This window comes from Cyanistes caeruleus, chromosome 3 (assembly GCF_971803275.1).
Source record: "Cyanistes caeruleus chromosome 3, bCyaCae1.hap1.1, whole genome shotgun sequence".
NCBI classification, from domain to species: domain Eukaryota; kingdom Metazoa; phylum Chordata; class Aves; order Passeriformes; family Paridae; genus Cyanistes; species Cyanistes caeruleus.
In genome coordinates, this window is record NC_141703.1 from 114,425,884 (window position 1) to 114,437,868 (window position 11,985).

The 11,985-nt window shown below is 60.0% G+C and overlaps 2 protein-coding genes across 6 annotated transcripts; both read left to right on the plus strand.

The window, feature by feature from the left end:
* The first annotated feature begins 401 nt into the window (after positions 1-401).
* On the plus strand, positions 402-3,016 carry NEU3 (neuraminidase 3). Of its 4 annotated transcripts, none has more exons than XM_086883703.1 (4): positions 402-452; positions 978-1,033; positions 1,127-1,357; positions 1,463-3,016. In XM_086883703.1, exons 2-4 carry the CDS (start codon positions 1,007-1,009, stop codon positions 2,393-2,395), a joined length of 1,191 nt encoding a protein of 396 aa, XP_086739829.1. In that variant the 5' UTR covers positions 402-452; positions 978-1,006; the 3' UTR covers positions 2,396-3,016. The 4 variants fall into 4 exon arrangements, with proteins under 4 accessions (XP_086739829.1, XP_086739828.1, XP_086739827.1 ...); XM_086883702.1 differs by having other exon boundaries at positions 404-452; positions 1,543-3,016; XM_086883701.1 differs by lacking the exon at positions 402-452 and adding an exon at positions 471-550.
* A 132-nt stretch (positions 3,017-3,148) lies between these two features.
* On the plus strand, positions 3,149-10,392 carry P4HA3 (prolyl 4-hydroxylase subunit alpha 3). Of its 2 annotated transcripts, none has more exons than XM_086883697.1 (14): positions 3,149-4,064; positions 4,462-4,604; positions 4,954-5,168; positions 5,595-5,744; positions 5,841-5,892; positions 6,059-6,219; positions 6,300-6,476; positions 6,987-7,051; positions 7,215-7,374; positions 7,889-7,951; positions 8,198-8,266; positions 8,420-8,516; positions 8,718-8,817; positions 9,942-10,392. In XM_086883697.1, exons 1-13 carry the CDS (start codon positions 3,964-3,966, stop codon positions 8,786-8,788), a joined length of 1,524 nt encoding a protein of 507 aa, XP_086739823.1. In that variant the 5' UTR covers positions 3,149-3,963; the 3' UTR covers positions 8,789-8,817; positions 9,942-10,392. The 2 variants fall into 2 exon arrangements, with proteins under 2 accessions (XP_086739823.1, XP_086739824.1); XM_086883698.1 differs by having other exon boundaries at positions 3,205-4,064; positions 6,062-6,219.
* The last annotated feature ends 1,593 nt before the right edge of the window (positions 10,393-11,985 follow it).

The following is an 11,985-nucleotide window of genomic DNA, read 5'->3' on the forward strand; positions in this document are numbered from 1 at the left end:
AGGGAACCCCAAGATTCACCTTCACGATTTTCCAGCCCTCCCTCTCCACACCTGTTCCACAGGAGCACCTGGGAAGGCACGGGAAGCCAGTGGAGGATTCTCCTGGCATCCCAAGCAGGCTCCTGCCTCCGTCCCTCTCTTGGCTCCCCTCCTGCCCGTTGGGGAGAGGGTCGGGACCCCTCGGCAGCGGTTCCACCTGTCAATCTCCTCTTGATATTCCACCATTCCACCTCCCCCCGTAGGAGCGCCGGAAGAGGAGCACATCACCTGCCCACACAGGTATTGTCCCTGCTGCCCTCCGGCAGCGGCGCCGGGCTCTGTAATCCCGACAGCCGGATCCCCGCCCGTTTCCCCGGGCCGAGCTCCTGTATCCGGCCCCCCCGGCCCCGGGAGCTGCAGGAAGAGGCGGAGCGGGGCGGCCCCGGCGCGGCGGCGGCGGGAGGAGGAGCGGGGTCTGCGGGGATGGGGGGGATGGAGGAGTGCGGGGGATGGAGGAGTGCGGGATGGGGGCTCAGTGCTTGCGGGGTGCAGGGGGTTCACCCGGGGCTTGGTGCGTGCGGGGTGTCGGGGGTACGCGGGGAGAACCTGGGTGCTGCAGGGGGATGGGGGGCGAACGGGGGTCAGGACACGTGAAGGGGGATGCACGGAGGGGGTGTCTGTCACTGCGGGGGTCGCTGCGTGCGGGGGGGCTGTGAGCGAGCGCAGGGACGTGGCGGATGCAGGCTGGGATCCAGTGGAAGGGGTGCGTGGGGGACTGTGGGGGACACGGGGAATGACGAGGTGCCCGGGCAGTGGGAGCTTGGGGGTCCCGGTGCGGTGCAGGAGAAGTGCACAGCCCTTGGGAGCAGCCTGGACGCGGCACCGTGGGTGAAGCAGGGGACTCTCTGCAGTCCAGGGGGGCAGCACAGACAGGCAAGAGGGCGGGTGTGACCCCGCCGAGGGGCTCGGCTCTCACCCCACTCTCCATCCCTGCTCAGGTCCCAGGGGAAACCTCAGGGCTGCCACCATGTCCCAGGCCACCACCTGCCTCAAGGTGAGCCTTCATCCCTATCCCCCCCGTACAGGCCACCCCCTCTTTTTGCCGGGATTTAACCCTTTACGTCTGACTTCCTCACCCTTCCTGCAGCAGGGGGATGGCGGGGAGAGTCCCCCACCACCACCAGGATCCCCGCACGTTTTCCCTCCGGAGACGCTGTTCCGACAGGCAGGTGGGGTCACCTACCGCATCCCGGCTCTGCTCTACGTCCCCTCGGATGATTCCTTCCTGGCCTTCGCCGAGAAACGCTCCTCGGCCCGGGACGAGGATGCCAAGCACCTGGTGCTGCGGCGGGGCCGCCGGCACGGCTCCTCGGTGAAGGTAAATTCCCCCCCGGGCCGTAGGAGCAAGAGATGGGCGCGGTGCCGGGTGGCTCCGGGATGCGGCGATCCCGCGGCCGAGCCCCGTTTTCCTCCTTGCCGGCAGTGGGGTCCCACGGAGGAGCTGTCGGCGTTGGCGCTGCCCGGCCACCGCACCATGAACCCCTGTCCTCTCTACGACGCCAGGAGCGGCACCGTCTTCCTCTTCTGCATCTGCGTGGAGCAGGGAAAGACGGAGCGACGCCAGATCTGGAGCGGGTGCAGCGCCGCTCGTCTCTGCTTCGCCACCAGCGCCGACGGCGGCCGCGGCTGGGCCGCGCTGCGGGACGTGACGGACGAGGCCATCGGCTCCGACCTGGCCCGGTGGGCCACCTTCGCCGTGGGGCCGGGCCACGGCGTGCAGCTGGGCTCGGGGCGCCTGGTGGTGCCGGCCTACACCTACTACGTCCACGGGTGCCTGTGCGGGGCCCTGCGGCTGCCGTGCTTCACTCGCCAGCATTCCTTCGTCTTCTACAGCGACGACGGCGGGCGCCGCTGGCACAAGGGCGCCCTGCTGGCCGGGGAGCGGACGGGCGAGTGCCAGGTGGCCGAAATCCGCGGTGCTGGGCGCCCGCTGCTCTACTGCAGCTCCCGGGCCCCGCGGGGCTGCCGGGCCGTGGCGCTCAGCTCCGACCGCGGGCAGCGCTTCCAGCGGCCGAAGCTGTGCCAGGCGCTGCGGGAGCCGCCGCGGGGCTGCCAGGGCAGCGTGGTCAGCTTCCCCTCGCAGGCTCCCAGCTGCTTGCTGTACTCGCACCCCACCGACCGCCGCTGCCGCCGAGATTTGGGTCTCTATGTGAACCCCTCGCCGCTGGACGGGCAGGGCTGGCGGCGCCCCTGGGTGCTGCACTCGGGGCCCGCCGGCTACTCCGACCTGGCCGTCTGCCCCGACGGCGTTTTTGGGTGCTTGTTCGAGTGCGGCGCCAGCAGCGCCTGCGAGGAAATCGCCTTCTGCCTCTTCACCCTGGACCCCTCTGGCGATCAGGACCTCAAGGTTTCCTAAAACGAGCCCGTTTTAGGCGGTCCGGTCGCTCCCGAGCGTCGGCGGCCGGATCCCGTGAGCACGGCAGCGCCGAGACCGCACCAGGGTATTTCAAGCGCACCAGAGGCTCAGCATCATGTAGCTTTTATTTAATTACGTCGTTTTAATCACCCGTCAGATGTCAGGTCACTGCCGGTGACCTGAGGCGGTGGAGGATCTGCTCTGGCTTGGCCAAGGGAGATGCCAGCACAGCATACGAAATGCCGCTGCTTCTCCAAAACTCAGTATTTTCCACCTGGTAGCAGCTGAAAAGCAGAAGGTGCCGGCAAGAGCAGCTGATTCCCTGAGGAAAAAGTACCCCAAAATCTCGGTTTAGTTAAAAATATTCCAGTTCCTGCATTCCTGCAGGTGGCAGAAAATTCCCAGTTTTTACCATTTTTTATCCTGTTTTCTTCACTTTCCTGCTTTAGACTGAGTTTCTCCCTCCCTCCTGGGAAAAAGCATAAGAATCTTGGGGGGTTGGGGCGGGGGAAGCGCTGGGGGGTGTTTCATTCTGCTCCGTAGGGAACAGGTTGTAGCATCCCGACGCTGACAGTGACCTCACATCCCCGTGCTGCTGTCAAATAAAATTCTCCCAAAACACGTGAAATCCAGTTAATACAGGGAAAATCCCAACGGAGTTGACCCTGCCCCAGAAAGATGCAGGACGGCCCCAAGCACGGCACCTCCCACTCGATCCTGGCGCTGTGTTTTGAGTATGGAGAGGCGGGATAGGGGCAGACGGGACGAGAGCAAGGCGGGGTAGGAACAGGCAGGATGGGCAGAAAATCAGATCGAGACAGGCACAGGCAGGATGTGGACAGGGACGGGCAGGATAGGGCCAGACAAGAGGACGGAGCGGGCAGGCAGGATGAAGCTGAGGACAGAGCAGGATGAGAACAGGACAGAACATGGAAAGGGGCAAGGACAGGCAGGATGAGGCTGGGGCAGGACCGGGAGGGACAAAGAGGGGGACAATCAGGATGGGGACAGAGGGGCAGATTGGAATGGGGACAGGGACAAGCAGGATGGGGACCAGCACCACACCGCCCTCCCCAGCCAGCGTGGCGGATCCGAGGCACCCCCCACCCCTTTTTCCCCCCAAAGGCGGGGCCTCTCCGCCCCTTTTCCCCCGGTTTCTCCGCCGGATGCGGGCGCTGCCGCTGGGGCACGGCTGACACTGGGAGCGCTGGGGGCACTGGTGGTGTTTGGGCTGCTGGGGCCTCGGGGGGTGCTGCTGGGACTGGAGGTACAGGGGGGACCGACGGTATTGGGGGCACGTGGGGACACTGTGAGTACCGGGGTCACTGCAGAGGGTAGGGGCGCTGGAGGTACCGGGGATACCGGGAGCACTGGCGGTGCTGGGACTGGAGACACTGTGGGAACTTTGAGCACCGCGAGCTCTCGCCGTGCGGGGTCTCTGGGCGCTGGAGGCACAGGGGGTTCTCGGAGCACTGGGGGCGCTGGCAGCACTGGGGGCGCTGGGGGTGCTGGGGGCGCTGCTGGCGCTGCTGCTGCCGCCCCCCGCCCCGGCCGAGACGTTCTCTGCCATGCTGAGCGTGCGGGGAGCGCTGGGCGCCGAGCGCCGCCTGCTCCGCCGGCTCCGCTCCTACCTGCGGGACGAGAGCTCCCGCCTGCGCCGCCTCCGCAGGTACCGGCACCCCCAAACCGCGCCCCGGCCAAGGGTGGGACACCCGCAGCATCCGCTCCCCTCCGGCCAGCCCCAGGCGTGGGTGATTCCCTGGCTACCGGCAGGGGTTAACCCATCCCCACCTTCCCCGCAGCGCCCAATTGTTGGGGGTGGCCCTAAATAAGAGGGCGGTGGGAGGATGGGAAGTCGAGCCCGGATGTGGCTCACGCCCCCTCCTTTCCCCGGCCGTGCCCCAGGAGGGGGACGTGGTGCCCCCATCCACGGGGGCTGTGGCTCCCCCAAGGCCAAAGAGTGGACGCTGAGGCAAAGCTGCCCAGCAATGGGGGGGATTGAGCCCTCACCCGGGTGGTGCCAACCCTGAGGAGCGTTGCAGTGTCCTCCAGTGGACTCCTTGTAGGTTCTATGAGAAGGTCCAGGCATTGCATCAGGACCCCGAGGCCTCGGTGGACAACCCCTTGTTGGCCTTCAGCCTCATCAAGCGCCTCCACTCTGACTGGCCCAACGTCATCTACAGCGACAAGGCCACCAGGAACACCCAGGGTACGGGGAAGATGCTCGGTCTTGTGTCCCCTCTGTCACCTAGGCAGAGCCAGGAGGTGGTGGGGAGAGGATGGAGGAGCAGGAGAATAGATGGAAGAGCGAAACATACGGAAGAACAAGAGAACAGATGGAGTGGAAGGGTCAGTGGGTAGAGGAGCAGGAGAATGGATGGAGGAGCCAGAAAATAAATGGAGGGGCTGGGGAACGGGTGGAGAAGCAAGAAAATTGCTGGAGAAGCAGAATGGATGGAGGAGCAGGATGTGGTGTCCCCAGGGAAAAGAGCTGATAAGGGCGATTGCACCTCCTAATTCCGTTTATCCCCGCCCCCCACCTCTTTCCCACCCTGCAGCGCTCCATGCTGGCCTCAGGGAGGTGGAGCAGGAGCTGCCTGGAACTGAGGACCTGGACGGGGCAGCCAGGGCGCTGATGCGGCTGCAGGACGTCTACGCACTCAGCGTCAAGGGCTTGGCCAACGGCGTCTTCCAGAGAGCCGGGCACCCACCCCTCTACAGCCCCAGCCGGCACGTCTCCCTCTCTGCCGATGACTGCTTCCATGTGGGAAAGGTGAGGGAGAGCCCCACAAGCCTCCACAAAGCTTCTCCAGCCTGGGATGTTGCTTCCATAGGGATAGACATTGGGGTTTCTTTACACGGGATGAGATGGAAGTGCAGGTGCAACTGGGGATGGAGATTGAGATGGAACAGGAAAGGAAGGGTGGGACAGGATAAGGATGATGTGGGAGGGAATGGGGATGGAGATGGAATAGGAAAGTGACAGATGCAATGGTATAGGATGGGTGGGAATTGCAATGGGATGGGATGACATGGCATGACAGGGTAGGGTGGGATGGGATGACAGGGTGGGTTGGGGTGGGATGGGATGACAGGGTGGGGTGGGATGGGATAGGATGGGATGGGGTGGGGTGGGGTGGGGTGGGATGCAGGCCAGGCTGGCCCAGCTGGCAGGTGCAGGTGATGCATTGTCTTGCAGGTGGCCTATGATGCAGGTGACTATTACCACTCCATTGCATGGCTGGAGGAGGCTGTCAGCCTCTTCCGCCTCTCCTATGGCAGCTGGAACCTTGAGGACCGGAGCAGTCTGGAGGATGCTCTGGACCATTTGGCCTTCTCCTACTTTATGGTACAGCCATGAGTCCCCTCCCCATCCCAGTGTCCAGGAGAGCCAAACCATGGGTGGGAGGATGGATGCTCACGGGGTCTCCACTCCCTCTTCCAGGCTGGAAACATCTCTCATGCCTTGAGCCTCTCCAGGGAGTTTCTCCACTACGGTATGTGGGAAAAGGGAAAAGATTTTGGGGTGACCTCATCACCACTATTTGGCAACAGCCTCCCTCACCCCATTTCTTGCCCCCAGCTGGGGTAATTCTCCCGGGACTAGTGCCAGGGAAGGGGGTCGATGGGGATGCAGCATTCTGGGTGACACCACCTCCCCAGCAGATCCCAGTAACCAAAGGGTATCGAGGAACGTGGCCAAGTACAAGAAGCTGCTGGAGATGGGGACTGGGGCAAGTGCCAGCCCCCTGCAACGCCCCAACAGCACCCGCCTGCAGAGCCGTGATGCCTACGAGGAGCTGTGCCAGCGCCCCAGGGGGCAGGTGGGACTGGCAGGGGGTGCCATGGTCCCCCCCCACCACTGTCCCCCCCTCATGCTTTCTGTGGTCCCTTTTTTCCCCAGCCAGCCTCAGAGCCGCTCCTGTACCTCAGCTGCTCCTACGAGACCAACAGTAGCCCCCACCTCCTCCTCCAGCCTGCCAAGAAGGAGATGGTCCGGATCCAACCCTATGTGGCTCTGTACCATGACTTCATCACTGATGCTGAGGCTGAGACTATCAAGGGGTTGGCAGGGCCCTGGGTGAGCCATCCTTTTCTCCAGGGATGTCCCTTTCCTGCAGCAGGGTGTCCCAGGAGACCTAGGGTGAATGCAGGGATAGGAGGGGTTTGAAGGCCAAAGCCTCCTCAAGGGAGTTCAGATGGGATAGGGCTTGGAGCAACCTGGTCTAGTGGAACCTGTGTCAGGGGGGTGTAACAGGATGATCTTGGAAGGCCCCTTCCAGCCCAAACCACTCTAAGATTAGATGAGACCCTGGGGATGATGACCCCAGTTCCATCTGAGTCCCCCAAAATATTTTTTGGAAGAAACCAGGTCCACGGATGCACCTAAACTGCTTCCCAGCCAGGCTTGACTTGGTGCCACCCTACTGCCTTGGCTCCGCCTGCTGTCATTGCTTCCCTCACCCCAGTGAGACACCTTGGGGTGGGATGCTTGGCAACCAGCTGGTACAAACCCACCAGCTTCGACCCTGACCACAGCCCCTGCTTGGGGCGAGGGTCCCCCCATGTGCATCTCCCATGTGTCCTTCAGCTGCAGAGATCCGTGGTTGCCTCTGGGGAGAAGCAGCAGAAGGCCGAGTACCGGATAAGCAAGAGGTAGTAGCCACCTCTCCTCCCTTGTCCTCCAGCCAGCAGGACCACTGTGGCTCCATGGCCACCTCTGAGGTGGCGGTGAAGCCATGCTGGGAAGCCTGGCTCCTCCAGCAGCGCCCTGAGGGTAAAGCCCAGCCACAGACGAATTTGGGGGCTGGTCCCACAGCGCCTGGCTGAAGGACACGGCTGACCCAGTGGTGCGGGCGTTGGACAGGCGCATCGCCGCCGTCACCGGCCTGGACCTGCGGCCACCCTATGCAGAGTATCTGCAGGTGGTCAACTATGGCTTGGGAGGCCACTATGAGCCACACTTCGACCATGCCACGGTCAGGGAGCTGCCAGGGTGGGCCGTGGGGAGACCCTGGGGTGATGCCCAGGGTGGTTCTTGTGGTGATCCTGGGATGGACTCTGGGATGCTCCTGGCATGGACTCAGGAGCGCCCCATGGATGTTCCTGGGGATGGGCCCTGGGGTGTTCCTCATGATGCTGCTGGGATTGGTGCCCAAGGGAAGACCCGGAATGGTCCCTGGGGGTGTCCCCATGGTGATCCCTAGGTTATTCCCTGAGATGTTCCCAGTGATGCACCCTGGGATGACCCCTGGCAGGGGTAGGATGGATGGTCCCAGGATGGTGATCCCTGGGTGGGTTCCTGGGGTATTCCTGGGAAGGGAGGGAATGAGGGAAAAAAAAGAAGGGAGAGGGAGGGATTTTACTGGGGGGGGAACAGTGTGGGGCAGCTTAGAGCTGCTGGGACATGAGGTGCCTCTGGGCTGAGCCGTGTCAGTGCAGGACTGACCATCCCCATGGGACTGACCATTCCCACCTGCCCTTTTGGAGCAGTCCACGAAAAGCCCCCTGTACAGAATGAAGTCGGGCAACAGGATCGCCACAATCATGATCTACGTGAGTTCTCCCTCATTTCTGGAGAGATGGCGCTGGTGTGGCCCTCAGGGTATGGGATGGGGGAGGACAGCCCTAAAACTGCAGTGGGTGGGAAGTATCCTGGGGAGTATTCAGGAGCTTGTGCTGTGCCAAAGTGAGGGGAACAGAGCTGGGGCCCAAGGGAGGTTTTGTGCCTCAGTTTCCTTGTGCAAAGGAGCATCACAGGGAAGGGACAAGCCATGGCTCCTATTTGTGCTCCTTTTCCAGCTGAGTGCAGTGGAGGCAGGAGGCTCCACTGCTTTCATCTATGCCAACTTCAGCGTGCCCGTGGAAAAGGTGAGGGGTCATGGAATCCCTGGGATCAGGGGAGGGAAGACTCTCTGTATCCCTCTGTATCCTCTGTAATGCCTGATCTGTTTTGGGGTGCCAAAATTCAGTCTTGGGGATCCCAGCTCTGTTTAGGGTACCAAACCTGTCTCTGCTCCGCAGAATGCAGCTCTTTTCTGGTGGAACCTGCGAAGAAATGGGAATGGTGACGGGGATACCCTCCATGCCGGCTGCCCCGTCCTAGCTGGGGACAAATGGGGTGAGAGACGCTACCAGTTGTCACCCCGGGGTGACACAGGGGTGGTTGGAGGGACAGCTCCACCGGCAGGGAGACAAGAGGGGCTGGGAATGCACAAATATCCTGGATAACAGGGAAAAAGTTCCCTGATAGCAGTGCAGGATTAGAGAAGGGTGCAGAGGTATGGGAACAGACAGGGGTCCGTGTCCTTGTCTGTTCCAGTGGCGAATAAGTGGATCCATGAACACGGGCAGGAGTTTCGGCGGCCGTGCAGTGCTGACCCACGGGACTGAGCCACTGTGGGATCATAGATGTGACATCCGTAGGTGACAAAGCCGCTCTGGCACAGCATCTCCTCAAGGGTGGAGCAAAGCAGGGAGGAAGGGAGGGAAGGGGGTGGCAGTGGAGCAGGGGATGACTGGAAGGGGCACTTGCTCAACCACGGCTGGCACAGCTGGGATCTGCACAGGGAGATGGGGCAGAGCTTTGGGCACAGCCCCAGCGGAGTCAGGGTCGGGCTGGAGGATACCTGTGGCACAGCAGCTCCACAGCTCCATCCAGCCTCTGTTCTGGGGGGTTTCTGTTCCCCGGTCGGTGGCCGCTGCAGCTCCAATGTCACGTCATGTACAGGTGGTAACGCGATGCTACCTTCCCAAAAGTGCCTCCAGGGGAGACAGCACCTGGGCAGGCTGCAATCTCACACACACACACACACACACACACACACACACACACACACACCCCATGGATAGCAGTCACTGACTGAAAGGCAGGAAGGGTCTCTGTATGGAGTTTCAGTGGGGTTTATTCCAACCGCACACCAAAGGCGTCCAGGAACAGAGACAGAAACCAGTGGAGGTTCCAGGAATATATGGGGGCTTGAGGGGGAGGATCCAAGGCTCAGGGTCCAATGGAAATAGGGGAAAATGGTGCAGAGGCAGGGTCAGGGAAAGGGAAATCCAATGGGATTACAGGGGTGGAGGATTGCACCAAACTGGGGCCAACTGGGGAACAGGGAAGGGAGAACTTTCTAGGGAAGGGATATACAAATAAAAAGGGGAGGGACAGCTAACAGGCTAACTGGGTATATAAACTGGGGTACAACAAAATGGAGGTGCAAAGCACTATGGGAAAAGCCCTTCATATTAACTCCAAAATGGGGGAAAACCTTATACCCTGGAGGCCTCTCTCCACACCATGACAGCTTTTGGCTCCGGAGCCTCCACAACTCCAAGGTGAGTCAGGAAGCTTGGGGATCTCTGCAGCTTTTCCAAGGCCTCCCTGCCAGAGCTGCCGTGCGGGCTCTCGGATTGTTTGGGTTCTGTTAGCTAAGGCGACAGGGTTGGGGTTTGTTTGTTTCTGTTTTTTATGGAGAGTGTGGGGACAATCCTTCGGATTTTTTTTTCTTTTTTTTTTTTTTTTTTTTTTTTTTCTCCCCTGACCCAGTTTGGTCCAAGAACCCACAGGAGGACCAGCGGCCAGGAGCCAGCGGGACGGGGCTGTCCCGGCCCCACACCTTGGGACAGCCGAGCCAGCAAGGGAAAGGACACCAAATCCACCAGCTTCATCTGCTGTGCCGAGGGGACTCATGCCAGAGATCCACCAGGTTCTCTTTTGCCCAAGCTGCTGCGTGAACCCTTTGTTTTTCCCCTTCCCCGAGACAGGGGCCGCTGTCATTTTCCCCCTCCCCACCACCTCGCGGCCTTGGGTTTTGTTTCGCCTTTTCCTGGGATTTTGTTTTATATTTTGGCAGTTTTTGAGTTGGTTTGTTTTCTTTTTAATCCATGGAGGAGGAGGAGTGGTGTGAAGGTTGGGCAATCCAATATCTAGCATTTATTAATTTTCTTTTTCCATGTGTGCACTCTGGCAATAAATGATTGGAGTTTTTTCACTTTCATCCACTACTGTTAACCTCCTGTTGGCAGAAAGGGATTGTTGGAACCCTTTCTTTAGAGGAAACACTCATTCCAGAGCGTTTTTCTCCTAAACTTGTCTCTAAAGCAAGATGCTCATCTAGGTGACATTTGGACGAGATTCCAATACTCCAGGATGGAAACCAAACTTCCCAAGGAGGCCACCAGATCAAAAATCAGGGAAGTGGGATAGAAACAGAAGGCAGAACTCTCCCAAGGCTCTCCTGCTTGCTCTGGGTTTCGAATTGTGCATTTATCACTCCTTGGCTGTGCTCATCCAGGCGTGGATTAACGCTTCCGTAGGCACACAGGGAGAGGGGCGAAGCTGCAAGGAGCATTTGGGCAGGACAGCAGGAACTGGAGCACTGTGACAGGGCTCCAGCAGCCCTCTGGGGCTGTTAAACCTGCCCAAATGTAAAGAGGCCTGGAAGATTTCCAGTTTCTCCCAATTCCTGCTTTTCAGTCAGGAGCGACCACTACAAGACTCAGAGAAGGCTGAGCTGAGCACAGGTTACTCACTAGCCCCAGTGCTCCAGTTTATTACTTTCAGATGTTTCTGTACATTAGACACGGAAAGGAGGGGGAAAAGTGAAAGCTGTGGCTAAATCCCCGCTGCTTCCCACAGTGGGGTGCAGGGAAGGGATGGGGAAGCATTTTGGATGACAAGAGCCTTCCCTGAGTCACCAGAAGAACCCAAGGGTTTGGTCTGGTGCAGGAACAGCTGGATCAACCCCCTTCCTCCACTGGCTGCTCCAAGAAGCCCAAGTATCACAGCTAAAGGGAAAGCAGGAATTCCTACTCCAGGCTTTTCACAAATGCTTTATTTGTAGCTGAGGGGAAACAGACATGGAACAAGACAAGAGCAGGATGAGGCTGACACAGGACACAGTGTGTGGACTCCAGAGAACTGACACATGCACACACGCACACACACACAGACACATTTTCCTTCTGGAAACAGCAGCAAATGGCAGGAGGTCACCCCCCCATGCCACACTGGGAAAGCTCAGCCACAACTGGCCAAGCATCCGGCAGCAAAACTTGGAGCAAACACCCAGTCCCATTCCCGCCGTGTCAGATGCTGCACGGACAGAGTGCTGAGGGGGCAGCATCATCAGATGGATGACACAACCAAGGGATGCAGGTTTGGGCAACACAAAGGGCACTTCCAGGCTGTGAGCAGAGCGCCAGGCTTGGAGACGGGTGGTAGAACGCACTAGGGCCAAGGGTTCTTGGAAGTGAAAAGCCGATAACTCAAGTTTTGGACCTTGCCTAAAGATCCAGGTCTAGATTTCCAAGAGTGTTCATTACCAGTTCAAACCAGTGAATAGCTGTTGCTAGGCACCTCCACACAGCTCTTTTCCCAGGCCTTTCTGCTCCCAAAAGAAAAGGCAATAGTGGAGAAGAGGAAAAATGTCAGTGCTAAAGTCAGAGAATAATTTGGGTAGGGACCAACCTTAAAGCCCATCCAGTCCCACCCCCTGCCATGGGCAGGGACCTTCCACTATCCCAGGTTCCTCCAAGCCCTGTCCAGCCTGGCCTTGGACACTTCAGGGATCCAGGGGCAGCCACAGCTG